General features: G+C 32.3%; 1 protein-coding gene across 1 annotated transcript in view; it reads left to right on the top strand.

Moving 5' to 3' along the window:
• The window catches only part of Tmem232 (transmembrane protein 232), a 192945-nt gene that overhangs the window by 19818 nt on the left and 150484 nt on the right, over window positions 1–22643 (top strand). Inside the window, exons 8-9 of the mRNA XM_077795632.1 lie at window positions 13612–13735; window positions 14510–14762. Coding sequence (XP_077651758.1) covers window positions 13612–13735; window positions 14510–14762 — 377 coding nt within the window. The remainder of the gene's footprint in view (window positions 1–13611; window positions 13736–14509; window positions 14763–22643) is intronic.

Below are 22643 nucleotides of genomic sequence, written 5' to 3'. Positions count from 1 at the left end.
CAATTTTGAAATATTAAATACATTATTATTAACTATTTTTACTATGTTGCACAGTAGATCACTAAAATTTATTCCTTCTAAGTGAATCTTTGCTCTAATCAATTAATTTCTCCCTTTTCCCATCTGCATTAAGTCCAACAAGCCTCTGATAGCTTCCATTATATTATCTACTTCTGTATGTTTGCATTTTTTCAAATTGACTTGTGAGATTATGCAGTATTTGTCTTTTTATGCTTGTCTTATTTACTTAGCATAATGCCCCTCAGGTTCTTGTATGTTGTCACTCAGGGTAGTCTTTTTGTTGTTGTTGTAGAGGTTGAATAGTATTTTATTGTGTACACATGCTACATTTTCTCTATTCATCCATTGGTCAAAGAACAATTCTTATCTTGGCTATTGTGAACAATGGTGCAATGGACAGGGCATTGTAGTTACCTCTTCAACATTATGCTTTTATTTCCTTTGGTCACCTAGCCAGAAGTGGATCATATGGTAGTTCTACTTATAATTTTTGAGGAGCTTCCATATTGTCTTCCAAAAATGGTTGCACTAATTTATATTCCAATCAAAAGCGCACAAGTGTTCGCTTTTCTCCATTTCTCACCAATAATTATCTTTCATCCTGTTGATAACACCCATTGTAATAGTAGTGAGGTGGTATTTTATTGTGGTTTTAATTTACATTTCTTTGATTATTAGTGTGGTAGAACTTTTTTTCATATACCTGTGGCCATTCATATGTCCTTTAAAAATTTTTTTCCTGGTACTAGAGATTTTTCCAGGGATGCTCTATTCTTGAGCTATATTCCTAGCCCCCATTTTTAAAAAACTTATTTTGAGACAGGGTCTCTCTAAGTTGCTGAGTCTGGACACAAGCTTGAGATCCTCTTTGTCAGCCTCTTGAGTCACTGGGATCATAGGGATGTGCAACTGCTATCTGGCTTATATGCCTTCTTTTGAACAATTTCTGTTCAGATCCTTTGTCCATTTATAAATTGAATTTGTTTTCTTGTTCTTGAGTTCTTGTTTTGACTTGTTTACAGACTCTAACAGTTTGAGTTCCTCATATATATTCAATATTAACTCCTTATCAGATATGTACATTTTCTCCAAATAAGCGGGTCATCTCTTTACTCTGTTAGTTTCAAGTGCTGTGCAGAAACCTTATAGTTGGATGATACCACATGTTTATTTTTGCTTTTGTTACCTGTACTTTTGGGTTCATATCCAAGAAATCATTGCTCACATCAATTTTGTAGAGCCTTTTCCTGTGTTTTCATCTAGTAATCTTATAATTTCATGCCTTCATTTGAGTTAATTAAAAAGTTAATCTATTTTGAGTTAATTTTGTGGTGTGAGCTCAAGGTTTAATTTCATTCTTCTACATGTAGATATTCAGTTTTCCCAGCACTAATTTTGAAGAGAATATCTTTTTTTCCATTTTCTATCAAAATTCAATTGACCATAAATATTTAGGTGTATTTCTGAGCTTTCTATCCTGTTTTACTTGTTGATGTGTCTGTTTTTATGCAGCATCATCATTCAGTTTTGATTGCTGTAGCTTTGTAATATATTTTGAAAACAGGTACAGTGATGCTTCCAGCTTTGTTCTTTTTGCTGGGAATTACTTTTGCAATCTGGGAACTTTTGCAGTTCTATAAGAATTTTACGATTGTTTTTCTTGTTACTATGAAGAATGATATTGGAATTTGGATAAGGATTATATTTAATATCTAGATTATTTTGGGTGACATGGCTATTTTTTAAAATACTGATTTTTCCAATCTATGAACATAAGATATCTTTCCATCTATTTCTTGTCATTTTCTATTTCTTTCATCTGTATTTTGTAGTTTCAGTATACTAATCTTCTACACCCTTTAGTTAAATTTATTCTGGGGGGTGGTAAATAGAAGAGTCTTTTTAATTTTCTTTTTTCATTTTTTTGAGATGGAGACTCATTATGTTGTCTAATCTGGATTGACCTTGTAATCTTTCAGCCTCAGCCTCCTGAGTAGCTAGTATTATACAGGCCCTCTAAGGATATGATTTTTAAAATTTCATTTTTGGATAGTCTGTTAGTACACAGAAATGCTTTTGAATTTTGTGTGTTGATTTTGTATCCTACAACTTTACTGAACTTAATAGTTATAACATTTTTGGTAGACCCTTTAGGGTTTTCTGTACATTAGATCATTTTCATCCGCAAACAGGAAGTTTAACTTTTCCCTTTCTATGATTTTTTTTTAATTTTTTTCTCGCCTAACTACTCTAGCTAGAACTTTCAGTACAATGTAGAAGAACAGTAACAAGGGTGGATATCATCTTATTCCTAAGTTTCGAGGGTAAACTTCCAAAGTTTTATCATTGAAGATGATTTTAGGTATGGGCTTGTAACATATGTTCTTTATTTGTTGAAGAACTTTAAAGGAGTATTTCTGAGGAAATTGATCAGAAAGTATTCTTTTCTACTATTTGAAGAAGATCCCAGTTTTGAATTCCTTTTTCAGTGCTAATGACAAAAATAATAACATATCATGCCATAACAAGTTGAGAATTCAGGTATCATACTTTTAAAAATTCTGTTTTTAAATTTCTACCAGCTTGTCCTATTTCAAAATTCTTTTATATGCAATTTTAAGACTCTCAGATCCAATTGTAGAATCTTCTTAGAATCTGGAGCATTTCTTCTCAAGGAAAGCAATTATCCCACTTATATGTGGAAGTTTGTGTGATTTTGGAGCAGGTAAATATTTCTAGAGAATGGCTTACGATTTACCTAATTTCCTAGAAATAGCTTATTTAGAAACAAACAAACAAACAAACAACAACAACAAAAAATTCACTGTCTCAAGGCCTGAGGGGAGAAACCTACTTAATTTTGCAATTTGAGAAACATTGTAATTCTTTTTCAAATAAGGATAAGAATAAGGATAAAAATAAGGATAATAATTACAGATAAGAAAATAAAAATGAATGAAAAGTGTATTATACAAATAACACAATATGATTTTATTAGGTAATTTTAATATAGAGCTCCTAAATACAATGGAAATTATAGATTTTCAATGTGATTCTTTTAAATTTTTTTTTGTTATAGATGAACACGATACCTTAATTTAATTTATTTATTTCTATTTGGTGTTGAGGATTGAACCCAGTGCCTCACGCATGCTAGGCAAGTGCTTTACCACTGAGCTACAACCCCAGCCCCCATGGTGATTCTTTCAGACATTTTTAATTATTGGAAATAAGTAATAAGGGATTTAAGAATTTATTTTTCAAAAGGATAAACAACTAGAACTACTTTAGTTCTTAGACAACTCTAACTTGATTTTTAAGAAAACATAAATCATATTTTAATACATAAAATAAATATTGCATGACTATTGAATTTATTAACATAGCAGTCAGTCTAATACAGGTTTAAATAAGTGGTAAAACATTAAGAAGCTTATTAAGAATATCTAATTCTGGAAGTCATTTAATTATTTCTTTCACCAATTTTTAAGTTTTATTGTATTGCATCAAGATCTATTTAATTTAATTTGATAATGATAATGTTTATCTATAAACATCTAAGAGCCAGCTATTTTTTTATACTTAGCGTTTGTTTGTAGACTTAAAGCATTAGAGACAACACCAAATCGATTTTTAAAAATAAATAGAATGGTGGAATGAGACAGACATCATATCCTAGGTGTGTGTAGGATTGCATGAATGGTGTGACCCTACTTCATGTACAACCAGAGAAGTAAAAAATTGTGCTTCTCTGTGTACATTGAAGCAAAGAGAATTCTGCTTTCATGTATAACTGAGTAGAACAAGTAAAAAATACAAAAAATAAAAAGAAACTGAGGTCAAGTTTATTAGGCTTCTTGTGACTAGAACAGATCTTCAAAGTTCCAGTATAACCCTGTCCCCAGTGCTTCATTCTACTGTTTTTTCTGGAGGCATTGTTAAGCAGGTAACTGCTCTGAGACAACCTGTAGTTGAATCTTCACCTTTTTTTTTTTTAGTGTAGGAATAATGGAGGGGGGTGGTGTGGGAGGACAGGGGATGGATTGAAAAAAATGTAAAATTGTGACTGTTCATATTAGAAGGGAAAAATAATTGTTTAAAACAATTTTAAAAAGTCTAAAAAGTCTAAAAGTTTGTTTAACAAACTGCCAAATATTTCTGATTCTACTTCTTATATTTATCTTTTTATTTTAAGGAAATAATTTAATCTTTTTTAAAACAATGACTCTAGTAAACAAAAACTGTTGATATTAAAAAAATTTGTTTTGTCTTTTTAAGTTATCATTTTGACTATTTTGTTAATAATAGCATCATATGAAATATTTAAAAATAACTTTTCTTCTTACCAAGTATTTAAGTTATTTAAGAGCCCATGTACCTTTCAAGGGGCCATTACCCCAATTAAAAAAAATTGTGATGCAATAATCAAAATCAAATTGGCTATTCTTTGCATTTCTGAGAAACGTCAATATTTCTTTTATGTACTCAAAGACACAACTGATCCCAGGTGAAAAATTAAAAAATGAACTGAATATATTTAGGATGAAATAAAAATATTGAAGCATGGGGACCTGATGAGAAGCTAAGACCTTCTCAAGATTTTCTGAATCAGATAGCCTTGGAATAGTGATGCTCAAGCAAAAATACTTTCACTTTAAAGCTATCAAATCATGCTATGTCTAGGTATAAATATATCACAATGAAGCCTGCTTTTATATGTAATTATAATTCACTAGTTTAGGCCAGTAGAGTAAAGCAAGGGGTAAGGGATAGGGAATAGGGAAGAGACAGGAAATGGGTATGGGGGATGAGGTTGATCAGTTGTATTATGTGCAAGTATGAATATGTCATATGTATAATCATAATGCACCAATAAACCAACAAAAATACCTTTATTTTAGTAACTGAAATACAGTGCCAAGGGACAGTTAAAAGGAATAACCTGAACAATTTGATTTTCCATGTATATGAGGAAAGTAACATAACAATGAATAAATATTCAGAGATTTAAAATGCAAAGGGAGACCATTCAATGAGGTATCATAACTAATTTCACTTTAGTGACAAAAATGGCTTGTATTGTACAAGTAAGTGGTTCTCACCGGCTCACTTCTGATTCTGTATCTCCCTGTCTGATTTCTTCTAATCCCCCTTATAAACAACCTGCCATACAAAAGGATATGAGTAGAAATAAAAGGTTTGGAGGGGCTGGGGTTGTGGCTCTGCGGTAGAGTGCTCGCCTAGCACGTGCGAGACCCTGGATTCAAGCCTCATCACCACATAAAAATAAAATAAAGATATTGTGTCCATCTACAACTAAAAACTAAAATTTTTTTTTTTTAAAAAAAAGCTTTGGAAAAGGGCAAGCCCGGGAGCCCTGAAAGAACTCAAGGAAGGCAAAGACTTAGAACAGCCTCACTGGCAGACAGGGGAAAACCAAGGAAAGGATCCACTAAAGACAATAAATCTTAAAAACTTGAAGAAGTAGGGAAAAGAATGCAAGAGCCCCACTCCCAGCTGCTGTGCACTGGCCTTTATCTGCCCAGAGCTGGAGATAAACAGCTTGCTGGAAGGCAGATTTCTATTTAATATGGTTATTTTATATGATACTTCGTACTCTCAATGCTCCACCCTGTGGTTTGGCCTTTTATAAACTGCCCCATTTACTCTGGGGAGATAGCTCAAGCCAACGCAAAAGCCTTTCTAATCTCACATGAAAATAATGAATTGTGTTTATAATTGAATTATCGGCCAATGAAGACTGCTGAGAAATGCAGTATGACATTTCAGTGGAGCACTATAATATATAAAATTCTATCTCCCAAAGCGAAGTAGCCAATTTAATGCGCTCCATGAATGCATTCCAAAAAACTTGTCAGTTTAAAACTATATCCACATGGCAAATGCTTTCCAGACATATAGTATTTGTGTTTGCATTAAAATGAATCAAAGAATCAGTTGCTTTGTATGGACAGCAAGACCTCTGCTTTCCTGCTAGATCACTGACATGTACATGGTCTATATCTTTGACCCAAGCAATTTTAATGTTCATGTAGCAGTCTAACAACAAACAAAAGTTGTAGTAATAGTATTCCTCCCTTCCTTACAAGTTGAAATATTAAGGTAAGTTCTCACTCTTGATTCATTTCTTTTTCTTTTTTTTTAAATTTAAATTTTATTTTTTGTTTTAATTAGTTACACATGACAGTATGATGACCTTGACATATCATACATTTGAATCAGATGGGATATAATTTCTCATTTTTCTGAGTGTACAGGTTGCAGAATCACATTGGTCATGCAGTCACCTATATACACACAGTAATAACAATGTCTATTTCATTCTACTATCCTTCCTATCCCCCCAAACCCTCCCTTCCCCTCCCATCACTTCTCTCTAATCTATGGTAACGCTATTCTTTTTTTCTCACATCTTCATACATGTGTTTTGTATAACGATGAGGGGCTCCTTCCACCATCCATTCCCCTTCTCCCTCCCTTTCTTTCCCACCCCTCTTCCCTATGTAGAGATAATCTTCTTCCCCTGCTCTTCCTCCCTACCCCATTTTGAGTCACCCCTCTTATATCAGAGAAAACATTCCGCATTTGTTTTTTTGGGGGGATTGGCTAACTTCACTTAGCATAATCTGCTCTAATGCTATCCATTTCCATGCAAATGCCATGATCTTATTATTTTTAGTGCTGACTAATATTCCATTGTGTATATATGCCACATTTTTTTTATCCATTCATCCATTGAAGGGCATCTAGGTTGGCTCCACAGTCTAGCTATTGTGAATTGTGCTGCTATAAACATTGATGTGGCTGTGTCCCTATAGTATGCTGTTTTTAGGTACTTTGGTATAGTCTGAGAAGAGGTATAGCTGGGTCAAATGGTGGTTCCATTCCCAGCTTTCTAAGGAAACTCCTTACTGCTTTCCAAATTGGCTGCACCAATTTGCAGTCCCACCAGCAGTGTATGAGTGTACCTTCCCCCACCCCCTCCCCCACCCTCCCTCCTCATCCTCGCCAGCACTTGTTGTTTGTCTTCATCACGGCTGCCATTCTTACTGGAGTGAGATGGTATCTTAGAGTAGTTTTTTTTTTTTTTTTGTTTTTTGTTTTTTATTGGTCGTTCATAACATTACATAGTTCTTAATACATCATATTACACGGTTTGATTCGCGTGGATTATGAACTCCCCCTTTTACCCCGTATACAAATTGCTGTAATTTGCATTTCTCTGATTGCTAGAGATTATGAGCATTTTTTCATATATTTGTTGATTGGTTGTATATCCTCTTCTGAGAAGTGTCTGTTTAGGTCCTTGGCCCATTTGTTGATTGGGTTATTTTTATTTTTTTATATTTTTTGGTGTTTAGCTTTTTGAGTTCTTTGTATACTCTAGAGATTAGAGCTTTATCTAATGTGTGAGGGGGAAAAATTTGTTCCCAGGATTGTAGGCTCTCTGTTCACCTCATATATTATTTCTCTTGCTGAAAAAAAAACTTTTTAGTTTGACTCCATCCCTTTTGTTAATTCTTGGTTTTAATTCTTGTGCTATAGGTGTCTTATTCAGGAATTTGGGGCCTAGTCCCATGTGATGGAGATTAGGGCCTACTTTTTCTTCTATTAGATGAAGCAGAGTCTCTGGTTTGATCCCTAGATCCTTGATCCATTTTGAGTTAACTTTTGTGCATGGTGAGAGATAGGGATTCAATTTCATTCATTTCCTGGATTTATTATTGATCTTTAGATCTGTGCTTTTTATAATCATTTAGTCTGTGTGAAAGATAAACATACGACTTATGCATTGCCTAATTATCAAGCAGTGAACAAACACTTTCAACCTCCATTGAGAAGACCTGATTTTTAGATCTGTTTCACTACCTGTCTAATTTTGAGTGAGCCACTTAACCTCTATGGACCAAAGTCCATAGAGGTTATATAGAGATATTTTTTTAATAGAGATTTAAATAAGTATATGATGCCATCTTTTATACTGTAGTTCTCCCCCTAGGTATCTTCTGTTTTGCTAGTTCAGACTTAAGCAAATTTCTCCCCAATCAGGCTCCTGCCTGCTGAATGTCTTACGTATTCTCATGTTCTTCCCTTAAATTAATTGAGTTAGATACCTTATCTCCCTTACCTCACTTCCCCCATCTAATCCAGGATCTGAATGTGTTGTGCATGTGTTAATTACATATCGGACCTGTCCCCTGCTCTCTTTTCCCACTGTCATCTGTTTGGGCCCCTATTGTATCACAGATATTGTAGATTCTTAACTTGTTTCCTTGCTCTAAGTATTTCCCCTCAATAATCTGTCACATACACTTTGCTTCCATTGTTACAACATAAACTCTCATTATGTCCCTTTTCAGCTTAATTTTTTTTTTTAAAAAACTGCTTTTACATGGCACAGAAGTTGCAGCATCAATTAATGTCACATAATTTTCCATAATATTGAAAGAATAAGAGCAAAAAATGAATAAAGGATTCTGCTACTGGGATTCATTTCTACCAAAGAACCAAATAGCCAATAATGCCTGAAGGTAGTCACCAGAGGGAAACAATTAGTGACCCACCTGTGCTTTCCCTGATGAAGCAATAGTCATTGCTTGACTAACAGTTCATCCCTTTGTTCTCCCCTCCTGGCTTCCTTGCAGTCCCACATAATCCAGACCCCTGTAATCTGGAGAAAGAACCCTTAAAGCAGATAGTTTCAATACTGGATTTTCATGTAGTCCTTCCCCTCTGAGTATTAATTTTAGTAAGTAAAATTAATTTTATAAATACAATTGAATAATTAAGCACCAATATACACATAATTATTGTAATTAAATAAAAAAATATATTATATATGCATAATTTGAATACATTTGTATATATGTATAATTTGAATAATAATTATTCAAATGCAAGATTATGTAATTATAGCATTATACTAAAGTAATTATGCATATATTATTTCATTTAATTAATAAGTTGTATTTACAAAATTTACCTTTTTTCCCCCACTCACAGCCATTTACAATTAGGCTTTTCCCCTTTTTCAACTGTTAAGTACTATTAATTTCTTGATTGTCTTGAATACATTTCTAAGTATGGATATAAATTACCTATTTTATTAGGTGAGACCTTGAATTTATTTTTTCTTTAAAAAGCATAATGTATATTTTGTCTGGTGATAGACTTTTTGATCACTGTTTTTTTTTTTTAATTCCCTCTTTGAATCTCAAAATGTTGCTATGCTTTTTCCTAACTGATAGCTATGACAAAATGTTTAAAGCTAGCTTTTTTGCCTTTTTTTAATTTAGTTTCAGCCCAGGGATATTTAGGAATGCCTTTGTGACATGTAACCAGGATTTAGGTATTAATGATTGTCCCATTCGCCATCTCAGGAGGGTCTTGAAGCAAATCCTCTGTTTTGCCTAGAAAGAAGTCGCTTCTCTGTGCACAAATACTAGTACTTAACAGTTTACATTTTCCAAAGGCTTCCACTGACTACTCACAGTTCTTGTGTGTTTTCAACTCCTGTCTCTTTGGGCCCAGTGTTATTCTTAATTATCATGGGAAAACCCAGATATTTCTCATGGATCCCTTCATTAAACCATGGACATCTTAGTAGTAGAAAGTTTTCCTTTGGCTGGATTCCATTTTCTTTATAACATTAAAGTTTTCATTATCCTTTCCTTTCCCTCTTCCTTCCTCCCTCCCTTCCTCCCTCTCTCACTTGGTTCCCCTTTGTGGTAGTACTACAAAGATTTTTCTTGATGTTATGTATCTCAGGTTGTTTCAAAAGGAATTAGACAGTAATGGGTCTAAGTATGCCACTTTTTCCTCTAAATTATGGAAAGACCTTTCAAGTTTTTTTCCTTCCAAATGTCACTTCTGCATTCAACTTCCTCTATATGGATTACATTGTGTTTTCATAATCTTAATTCCCTTGTAATATCTTATCACACTATATTACCTGCATCTTCGAATCCAGGCTTCTCATTGCGACTTCTTCCTGAGTTTTATTAAACAAACTTAAGAAGATTATAAAACTATCTTCTGGTTCCTATAAGAAATAATTTTCAGAGTTATGATCTCCTCTGAATATTCAGACTGATATTCTCTTTAGCCCTTGCTAGGACATATTTTTTCATTTGGTCTTATGGAGGTGTCCCTCCTCTACTTTTCATTTTACTTATCCCCAAACTAGGAGAAATCTATAAAAACCTGATATTTTTAAATACGAGGTTTGTATTTACAGCTGTTAAAACCTTTTTAAGTTATTAAAAATTACAATGCTAACATGGACAGTTATCAGGAAGCTTAACCATAAAAACAAACCAACAAAAACACTCCTGTATTCCAGTCATATCACTCCTCTTCCCTCCCACTTTAATCCCACATCCCTACAGCACTGTTTTCTACACATTTTACCATTTGGGTATTGCCATCTCTAAATAAATATGAAGAGATAAATTGAATGCAGAATTAATTACTCTGGATGGTTAAAGAAAATCATATCCCAAGGTAAAGGATACACCACACTTTTTCATTTTATGAAAACCAAAGTCAACAGATGAGATTATATTCTCCCTATTTTTTTTTTCTTTGTGGCTGTGTGTTTCAGGATGTGACATACGGGTACACTTTATTGCTTCTCTTAATCCAGCTTCATCAATGCTATGCTTTGTGGAAATTTGTATAGGTTGCTGTTTCATTAACCTTCTTTTATTTTTAGTTTTTAAGGTCGTGTGATTTTTTTTATGTTTTCAGTATTTTCTTAAATATTTATTTTAAACGTCAAATAAGCTGTAAAAGTGTTACTAATTGGAGATATTGTTAGTCCATTTTTTAATTGACAATCTGTTTATTGAGGAAAAAGGTATAGAAGACTAAGGAAACCTAGGAAATTTTTGAATGCTGATGTTCCTAACCTCTTTATACGTGTGTGTGTGTGTGTGTGTGTGTGTGTATGTGTGTGTGGGTGTGTATAAATACATATTAATAGATAGATATTATTATTTTAGATAAGCCACTAAACTCTGTCTCAATTTTACACAGGGGAAATCTATAAGAGTTAGAATGACTTTGTACATGTTTATTTTCATAGCATTGTAAAACCAAGTCAATGTACTCATAATTGAGATTTTCTGTATTATAATGAGTTCACAAAGAATATAGCGCTGTGTTAAAATTTGTAGACGAATCCAATTTGAGTTCTTGTTTCTATGTGCATTGATTTTTTAGTTTTGATTTTTAACGAACACCAGTTTATAAGTATTGATGCTTCTATTCTATTTTTGGCAAAGTCCTTTTTGCTTATAGAAAAATTTGCAGTCAGCAGCATTGATTGAAAACAGTGTGTTTCTGGTGAAGCATTTTTCTACCACAGGTGGCTGGCACTGATGGATCTTTTTCAATCCATAGTGCAGTAGGTTAGATACAATTTTCTAGACTTCAAAGAGAATAGAAGAACCCAAACTGTGTGATTATGAAGTATATTCAGAGGAAAAGAAGTTTTACAAAGCCTGTGACTATCCTCTTTACCTTGGCCATATTGAGAAATACGAATGGGAAATATTTGGGAACAACTCACTGTCCATCTTGGATATCTTCTAGACTTCTTTCCATCATTCTAAAACTTTATAAACAAAGAAAGTTACAAACTCATATATTTTAGCTTTGAAGAAATGGAATTTTTCTAATCCAATTCAGCATTTTGAACATAATCATTTTACAGAGTATCTTATTTAAAAATCACAATACTTTCTGAAAAGTGGATTTTGCTATATTTGTATAGATAAGTAAGCCTGAAATAGGGTACATAATTTATTCTACATCCGACACCTAATTAGTGGCAGAGCTACAATTCTGTCTTGTGTTCATAAGCATCATGCCGAATGTGTCAGTTTGAATTTGGTCTTCACAGGAGATAGAAACCTGAGTACACTTGCATTACTCAGCTGGGCTGTATTTATTGCACATGACAAGCATCGACATGCTGACGCAGAGGATTAAGGACATTCTCAAGACTCTAGCATCTTGGAGCATCCCTTTCATTCCTAGTCTAGGATTTTCTTTCTTGGGTATGATGGCTCTTCTGCTTCTGTTCATGTCAAGCATGCCTTCCTAGCAGGAGCAGCAAGAAGATGAACAAAGGAGAAAAAAGGGTCTCTTATCCAAATTTTATCTATTTGTTAACCAGAAAAATAATAACTTGCCTAGAAGACATTCACAATATACTTCCATTTATATCTCATTTACAGAATCTATTATATAGTGTTTCCAAGATTTAAGGAAGTTCAATTAGTTAATTTTAAATCAGATTTTCTGAGATATAGTTTAGATGCACATTTTATGTATAAAGATATATGAATTTTGATAAATACTATGTTTATAATAATCACTGCTCCAAGAGAGACAGAAAACTCTATCTTGAAGAGGCAACCTTAACTGATGATATTTTGCCATCTCGAAGAAAATTCAGGTTCTTTTAGGTAGATGGAGTCAGCACTTTCCACATGAAGGTTAAATACTGAGTATTTAAATAATGATTTGGAAAAGAAGAATTATAAAGCATTAAATATCCATATGTTAGAAAAGGCTTCAGTTACAGTTGACTGATCTGGAAAAGTGAACTCAGACAAATCTCCTAGACCTATCTATGTCTCAGTTTTCTAATATTTAAAAGAAAAAAGGTTTTAACAGGCCTTATGTGTCCAAAATTCAAATCAAATGAGATAATTTGTGTGACAGCATATTGAGGCCTTTAAAGCCTTATTCAAATATATAGAATTGTCTGCAACTTTCCTGATCAGAGGAATTTCCTTTTGAAAATGATGATGAGTTTCAACTGATTGACCTGAAATATTACAGTTGTAAAATTTAAAAATGCTTATAAAATATACAGATTCTTAAATTTATTAATAATCCATAAGTCAAGGCCATAAGCAACTCTGAATAGAGGCAATTTTACTTTTGATGCTTGTCAGATCCTTTCAAAGTATGTCTCTTTCAATTGGATAGGAATAGCACTAAATATATAATTTCTTGAAACTTTCAGAATATATATATATTTATGACTAAAAAGTGCTGGTATAATTTCCTAGTTATTGTATGATATTTTAAAAACTAATACATGACAGTATATCATTCATGTGAAATATAAATTTTATTTTTAGAAACTACACATTTTACAAAACCAAATAATATTAACTTTTGGAATGTTTAGGCAAATAATTTTTTAAAATTTGTTCTCTATTTTGAGAAGAAAACATGCTCTTGATATTTACTCTATAGAATCAGTCACAAAAGGGGACTCTACAGCAGCAGAACACAACTGCTTGTCATACCAGATTTATGAAGAGATGCTATTGACTGTATTATTTCTCAGAATTTTGTCAGAGCATACTCTAAATTGAAACATCTTACCAAAACATCCTATAAACACTTATAGTAATTGGTGCCAGCCAATACCAATCTTTATTGAAAATAAGTTTTTGTGGTTATCTCAGCACTCATTTCCTTTTTTATTCATTAAAATTGATTATTGTTATTTTCTATTAAAGTCTTTGTCATCTGTTCATAATTCAGGTTGGACTCAGCACTGGCTTTGTTTGTCCTTGGGGAGGCTGCCAAATTAAACATGGCCTGCTTGAGAGCTTTAATGGAAATAGTGAAAGATTTTCTTTCAAGCATTATGTCTCTTCATAGTCAGGTAACAACATTACTAATTTAAATGTGAAAAGACCCCTGAATAGAAGCATATTTTATTTTTTGCCACTATTTAAATTATCTATCATACTAGGGCACCTAGTGTCCATAACTTTTTAATAATTATATTTTAAAGTAAATATGCATATAACATTTACTATTTTTCATAAACTTTTCCATTGTCATTACATGTTATTAAGATTTGTATTTTAGTGGAAATGAAATAAGTTTTTTAACCCACTCTCTATTATTGAACATTAAGTTATTTTCTAACTGTTCATAATTAATTACAAGAAACGTTGTATTGGCATTCTCAAACATAACATATTATTTGTATTTCTACTTCTTTGGAATAAATTACTAAAAATAAATTTTGCATGAAAGATCTATAAGCTGTATTTAAGGGTCTTGGAACAGATGCTTAAATTCCTCTCCAAAAGTTGTAATTTTTTTTATTCCTATGAAAAATACATGAAACTATAACACACTAAAAAATATTATTGCAGAAAGTAGTATTGCATTGGATTAATTTATGTTCTATTGCTTCCCAAAGAAACTAAAAAGTTGTTCTTTATATATTTATATGCTATTTACAGTTTTTATATTTTGAACTACTATTTATGCAATATATCTGTGGAAAATTGCTTTTCTAATGAGTTCATTTAGAAATATTTATTTTGATCTTTTAATAATTCCATGAAATTTGAAGACTTTTTTATGGTTCTTAATTATGACAGAATGTCCTCTGATTTTCCTAATACCTGTTTTCATACTTCAGAAAGAAAACTGCAAGGTTGATGACCTTTCGTGGACCTGGATTATCATCTATACATATACAACAATTGTTGCAGAAATCTGCTTGTATGCAGCAACTTCTGATTTGCGAAAAACTGCTCTTGTTGGTTTCTGTGACTGTAATAGTTCACGAAAGAATATTGTATTCATGGAAAAATCAGAAAAAGAGCCAGAATTACAGGAAACAAATATTTTAAGTCTTTTTGAATACTTTTCTTCAAAAATATCAGATGATTGTAAGTAAACAATTTTCATGTTATATTTTAAATGTCCATTTCTACATATAGTAATATGCTCTTTACAAAAGGTTAACGTTAAGAAATGAGAAATAACTTTAAATTTAGTGTGACTTCCTGGGAAGAATAGTTCATGAAATGAAATTTTTTTATCAATAATTTTAAAATGGCTGAAACACAAAGCTAGATTCATTTGATTTATGATTTAAATTATATGGTGTGAAGGAAAAGATGAACTTAGGAGAATTTGTGAAGTGTATATATCCTTTATTTCCACTTCTTTTTTATTCTTTTCCCCCTAAGGACTTCTTTCCCCCATTTTTTATAGGCATCTACTGTTTCTCTCTTGTTCTTTTCCTAGCCAGAGGATTTCTCTTCATTCATGCGCTCAAATTATTGTAGTGTATTCTTCACACCTGATTTCTTATATGCCAACAAAGAGTATGAGTCTTACATCTTAAAAGTAAAGGTCATTTTCTGTGGTGTTTATGGGGGCTAGTAGAATAAAATATGCTTATTTTTAAAAAAGTACTATAAACATAATATTAATTTTAGAAGTCCTTTTAGTTTGATTGAACTTTGTAGGTTTATTATAAAAATCATTACAGTCTATATATTGTTATAGTCTGTTGTTTATATGACTTTTATTTTCATTAAATTGTGAGATAATTGAAACTAGAGAATCTTTTCTGAATTGCATTTGTGTTAATCCAGACTCTAGCATAGTAGCAAATAATGTTGGGCAATTAATTATAGTGGATTTATCATGTAATTAAATCACTGAATTTCAGATATAATTGTAAGATTTTTGAAAGCATTGAGGGAAGCAAGATTGTCTTTCCTTAGATCCATAATTTACTGATTTGGGATAAATTATGCTGAAATGTGATTTTAAACAGTAAGACTTGAGTAATGGATATTAATTTCACTCTTTAAAAGTTGTTCACTGTTTTAAAATTACTTTCAATATACTTTTGGTTTATTTAGCACAGTGGAGACTCATTTCTGAGTGCAAATTGCTTAACCATTTCCTACTTTTCAAATTATTGTCATTTCTTGCTGCCAATTTTAAACAGATCTTTATTCTTTAAAATGTAAATTGTATTTCTCCAGTGTTTATTAAGTTGACAAATTAAAGTGGTAAGTATTAATTTATTTTGCTACTCACACTTTTATATATAATGATCATAAATCTTCAACACATGGTTTTTAGTCTACCAAGCAGACTAATCTATGAATATTAGTCCTTAATTCTTGTCTAGCTGTGTAAATTGGTGCATCCTGGCTTCTTTCATTGATCTTTTTGGGCAGCTCTCCATGGGGAGGACCTTGGCTCCCAGAAGCCTCCTAGTGTCCCTCTAGAGAGGAACATCTATCCTCTGGCAGAGTTTTGTGATGATGTTATTGTGTGTGTTTCTGAGGATATTACAATTTTTATTCCTTCTTAACTATCTGACTTTTTTCCCCCAGAAAATTTATGATTGTGTCATTCATTTGCTCATTTTTGGTCTTTTTCTGCATTTTAATCTTCCCCTGAAGAATTTATTTTGATGGTCCAGTATTTGGATGACTTCTTGAAAGACATTTTGTCTTAGTGCTTATCATCTATTGCTGAACATTGCTTAGACATCTAGGCATTCATGTGTATTTCCCTTCTTCTTAGCAGTGCCACACATGAAAGAGAGCTATCTGTGAACTCAAACTCACTAAGGATACAGAAAATCTACAGTCATTATTTTCTCATCTCTGTGAATCTGAGTGAGCATACATGTTTCTAATTTTTATTAATTTAATACTAAGTGAAAGTATGATATCCAAGAATAGCAAATTCTGATTCTTTTCATGTGTATCCCTAGATAAGAGGGGCACCTATGTATTTGTACCATAAGCAATAGTGTCATTAAGGTCTTTACTTTTCTGTAGTTATTCTTCATTGAATAAACCCTCCAGGAATTTCTGGATGTCATTGTATGTACCCTGAGATCATGTTACAAATAACAAGGTCTCAGCATTTGTTCTTTACATGGTGATAGAGAAGAAGGTGATAATGCCTAACAGGTGGGATGCTGTAAGGAGATCACTTTGTGCCTTTGCAAGTGGCACAGAGGAAATGGATGCTGTTTCTGCTTGTACCGATGTCCTTCCTTTTATTAGTCTTGAACCCATCGATGAAATGATAAGCTAGAATTTCATCCATGTTTTATAAGCACAGGTGGACAAATGGATGTTTTAAGCTGTGAGATGCCTTTAGAAACTTGATCCAAAATAAAGAGAATATCAGAATTATACAAAATTTTCTGTATAAGCCACAAGTGATACTAATGCCATTTGTCTCATTGAAAATTCTGAATATTTTGAAATCCTCAATTCTCACAGAATCTTTGTGATTTCTTTGGGAAACGATAGAAGTTGGTAACCTGTTGACAATTTGCTTAGATACTTCTCAAGGATGTGTTCTGATGTTTTCTTTCTCTGTGTCAAAATCAGAGAATATACCACCTCTGGACATAAATTTTTGATCTCCTCTAGTGGTTGCTTCTACTGGGTCTTTGGCTTCCTTCAGCTACTACCAACAAAAGTCAGTACTCAACAAATGCATTGTTAAAAACTGTACCGATGTGCTTCAGTGGAGCTTAATTCTTTGTAGCATCACGGAATAATTTTCCAGATAGAGAAAATTATTTTTCTCTGGTTTGTCCTTTATGCATGATCATTAGTGAGAAGGATGAGTTCCACAAGACCTCAGGATATAGAATTCCAAAAGCAGTATTCTCCATGTGGCCTTTTCAACATAATCACTGCAAAAGATGGGTCTGACTTTCTGAAAAGTGATAGAATTGAAGATGATTTTCCTCATAAACTTACCCTTCAAGTAATTTCATTTTAGGATTAGAGTGAAGAAATCAGCTCTTGGGTCATACGAACTTATATTTTATATTTGTCACTTATATCTCATGATCCTAGGTCAAAGTATTTAGTCTTGCTAAAATTTACTTTCTTTGCCTGATCCTTGTGTTAAAAATCCTATCCAGCCGGGGCATGGTGGTGCATGCCTGTCACCTCGGGAGGTCAGGACAACAAGGCAGGATGATCAAAAGTTCAAAGCCAGCCTCAGTAACTTAGGATCCAAGCAACTTTGTGAGACCTGTCTCTAATTAAAAAAGTAAAAATGGCTGGGAATGTGGCTCAGTGGTTAACTGTCTTTAGGTTCAACCCTTGGTACCAAAAATAAAAACAAACAAAAATATAATTTTATCCATATCATAGTACTTTTTGTTTTTTAGAAAAAAATATATGGAAATATATATATATATATATATATATATATATATATATATATATTCTGACATAATATCTCATATATGGTAAAGATCTCATAAATGTTAAAATAGGTACTATGGTTCTTAATGTGGTTGCTAATGTTATGATTATCACTAGCAATAATTTCTATGTGCACCATGTATCATGGACATGTTTATTTCATTTATATTTAAAGATGTAAATAACACTGAGAAACATTTTAAAATGGTGTCAAAAGTCTTTTGGCATATAAAAATAAAAAAGATTGGTAGATTGACCTAGAATTCTGCAAACTTGCTGAATTCATTTATTAATTTTCAACAGTTTTTATGATTTTATTATGATTTTCTATATACAAGATTATGCCATCTTTAAATAGAAATAGTATGACTTTTTACTTTCTAAACTCAATGATATTATTTTCTTTATAATTAATTGTCTTCTCTAGTACCTTCATGACACTGTTGCACAGAAATGCTGACAGCAGAGATTCTTTTTTTTTTTCTTTTTACCTATACATGACAGTAGAATGTATTTTACTATATTATACATACATGGAACACAACTTCCCATTCTTGTGGTTGTATATGAGGTGGATTAACACTGGTCATGTATTCATATAGGAACACAGGAATGTTATGTCTGATATTTTCTATTGTTTTTCCTATTCTCATCTTTTAAATCTCCCCTCCCTTCCCTTCATTCCCCTTTGTCTAATCCAATGAACTCCTATTCTTCCTTTCTCCCCACTTATTGTGTATTTGCATCCACATATCAGAGAGAAAATTCAGCCTTTAGCTTTTTGGGATTGGCTTATTTTGCGTGATGATCTCCAGTATCATCCATTTACTTGTAAATGCCATAATTCCATTTTTCTTTATGGCTGAGTAATATTCTATTGTGTATATATACCACATTTTCTTTATCTATTCTTCTGTTGAAGAGCACCTAGGTTTGTTCCATAGCTTAGCTATTGTGACTTGAGCTGCTATAAGCATTGGTGTGACCATGTCACTGTATATAATAGCTGGAATTCTTGAAGAAAGCATTCATGTTAAGTATTAATTTGGGGGTTTACATAGAGGACTTTTATCAGTTTGAAGAAATTCTATTATTACTTTTTTTGAGTATTTTTATCATGAAAGGGTATTTATCTTTTTCATTTATATGTGATCATATGTATTTTTTCTCCAGTCTTTTAATTGACTTTTGGATGTTAAACAGATCTTGTTTTTCAGCTCTAAACTTTCTAATCCCCTCTCATCTTATTGGCCAGAAATGTATCACATGCTGACTAGAAGTAGGAATGGAATTAATATGGTTGATTTAGGCAATTCAAGATTATCTCCTCGGTTTTCCTGAAATTCATAACAATCCAATACCTGAGCAAGATTTCAATTCTGTAATCGATGATAGAGAGAGAACGGGTAGAGAACAAACCAAGTTATAGAAATTTACACATATGTGCATTCGAAGTGATGTTATTTTTAAGATGTTCACCTTTGCATAGGTACAACTTATGTTCAGTGCTCCTGAATTTCAAGCATTCTTGTCTCAGTTTATGTGACATAAAAATTTCAATAAGTATAATCAGGACTGGATTGTGGTTTTATCAATATAGAATTGGGCTATCAGAAAATACAGCTTCATGACTGATTTAGCATTGCTCTACCTAGATATTTATAATATCAAAAATATTTCAGTTCACTACGTGGCTTTTTAAAACAGATGCAATTACTGGAAAACTGAAAACAAGTTGGTAGAGTACCTAGTGAATTCTGGCCTTGTGTTCCTTATGAAATTGCAAAAAAAAAATAGCAATTATAAAAATGTTATTTGGGTTGGGGCTGTGGTTCAGTGGTAGCGCACTTGCCTGGCATGTGTGAGGCCCTGGGTTGGGTTCTCAGCACAGCATATAAATAAATAAAGGTCTATCAACAACTAAAAAAAAAAATTATTTTAATGCTATTGAAGTTTTTCCACATTAATCATTTTTACTTGCTGTATGATCAATTATATTATTTCTCAGTGCTTGTTTTGGGATCTGTTTACAGATTTCCCTTTGACATCTTTTCTGATGCTTTCGTCCATGTCTTTTAGAACACCTATATGTTAAAAATGAAGAATTCAGAAATCATCATGCAGCTTTTCTGCTTTCCTTTGGATATAGGTGTGGGTCTATTTATTAACTTATTTTGCTCAGTATATCATTCTTTATTTCTGTCAATCTCTTTAGAGAAAAAAAAATCTATAATTTTCCAAAGAGGTATCACCAATGTCACAATTTCTGCAAAAGCCTTGCACATTTGAAGCAGTCTCTCAACCTGATAATACAGATGGCTTGTATTTAAGAAAGCCAAATGCTACTCTTTAAAAATTAATTAAGCCTTATAAAGTAAAGGTATCCTCTGTCATGCTTGAAATATTAAAAAAATAGTAAAATATTCAATTGAAGTCAAGATATCTTTATCATAAAATATTTTTTAAAAATGTTTTGGTAGATACTATTATATGTCCTAAGGAACAAAAAAATAATATAGTCCAATTGAATATAGATATTTGATATTTATTCTCTCTGATACTCATATTTTTATTAGATGCTGTGAACATGTAAAAAATGTACATAGACCAGAATAACTGATTTACTAAATTTTGCAACCCTTCACCCTAAGTCTTTAACCTCTCCTAATAACCCAGCTTATTGCTGGCATGTAACCTCATGTTTCTCTGAGCTTCTTTTTGTACTAATAACTTTATCACATGATAGCTTGCATTTTTAATAAATGTTTTATATCTCTTTTAAGTTATGAACAAATATTTATACATGTAAGAAAAATACATTATGTAAGACAAAACAATATTTTTCTCTCTGACATAAACAACAGGCAATCCCAGTTTGGTTGGTAGGGGGGCCAGCGCATAAGGAGTTCTTGGAGCAGGCTCATTCTCCTTGTTTTTCTGTTATCCTGAGGGAACAGCCATGTTCTGCTGTGAGAGTTCATCTACCAGAACACTTTCCAGATAGTAGAAGGAAAGACAAAAAAGGAGACTATTCATCTCCTACTTACTGTCTTCTCATAGAAAATATTGCATAGCATTTTTTTTTATATTCTCATGGTCTTAAGTATAGTGATATACTTAAATGTGGTGTATAAATACACTATAGTACAATATTAAGGATAGTGATATCCACACTTAATGGGAATATTTTTTAAGCAAAGTATCACTAAGTCAAGCTAAAAATTGTGATTCAGATTACTAAGAAAGAAGGTGATAAGTTATATTTCAAAGAAATGAGCTATCTGTGCAAAGCTTAGTCTACCAATTTTTATTCTTGTTCAGGGCAAAAAAAAAAAAGAAAAGATGTATTTAAATGTCCCTTGCCTCACACATTACCTAACACATTGCCTTGCTCAGAATAGACACTCAGACACTTAGTAAGCATGTAGAATATATAAGTGAATAAAAAAAGGGAAAGGACACTATAATGCTTGTAGAGATTTTACTATGAAATAAAATTTCCAATTCCAAATGTTTTTAAAATACTCTGTGAGTATATAAATGATCCATTTATTTTCATTATTTTTTTAAATTGTCTAGCACACATTTGTTTAATCTTAAAGATAGAAGCTGTCAGTTTGTTTATGCATAACAAATGTTACAATGTGAATTTGAACATTCAACACTCTATATTAATGGCCATAGAGCACCAAAGAAATTTTTTATAAAACTTTTAATAAATATATGTATGATTGATTAAGGAAGGTACGATTTAAGCTTTAGTTTGAAGCGTATATTTTTTTAAGTCAAAATTTGGAAAAGGGGAGAAGATGAAGATAGGAAGAAAGAGGATGATGGGTGCTAAATAAACATGAAAATTTAAGTGGCTGTTGAGGAAACCCAGCTGCCTGCAATGACATCCTGGTTCTAAGATCTAATGTTTGATGTATACAATAGCACTTGAACTTCAGGATAAACCTGTACTTCTTTATACACATTGAAAATCTTTAGTAGCACTTGACAAAACTGTCCCATGAGAAAAATTCATCTGGACACCAAACTATCTAGACTTGCTAAGTAAACTCATTCTTTTCTTATTTTAGACATTTGGAACCCTGTTCACTGAAAATAGGGCTTATCATTGATGACTATAGATTCCTACCTCAAAAATGTCATTGAGTTTGTACAAACCTTTCCCGCTTTATCCCTAGGAGCAGAGATTTATTTACAGAAATATTAGTAACATTTAAGCTGACGGGGAGCTATCACCTCATAGAATCTTTTCAAGGCCTTAAGGAAGGACACTAGGGACATCTTTTCATAGGAAAATGTCTTTCAAAACCTTGAAAAAGTAAGATATTTTTTAGTTTTTTAAAAAGAAGTCTTCAAAACTAATCTTTACCACTTATAAAATCTATACCTTCCTCACCCACAGTGTGAAGCACCTTTAATACCAGCAACTCATAACATTCTTTCCATCCAGTAATCTGTCCATCAAGTTTATGTGAAGTAAACTAAGTTAAATATCTGCCAAGGTGTCAGGTAGCTAAGAAAATACTTCTAATATGTTGAGGTTAACTA

The sequence above is a fragment of the Urocitellus parryii genome, chromosome 1 (genome assembly GCF_045843805.1).
Source record: "Urocitellus parryii isolate mUroPar1 chromosome 1, mUroPar1.hap1, whole genome shotgun sequence".
NCBI lineage: Eukaryota > Metazoa > Chordata > Mammalia > Rodentia > Sciuridae > Urocitellus > Urocitellus parryii.
This window is presented reverse-complemented; position numbering and strand designations above follow the sequence as displayed.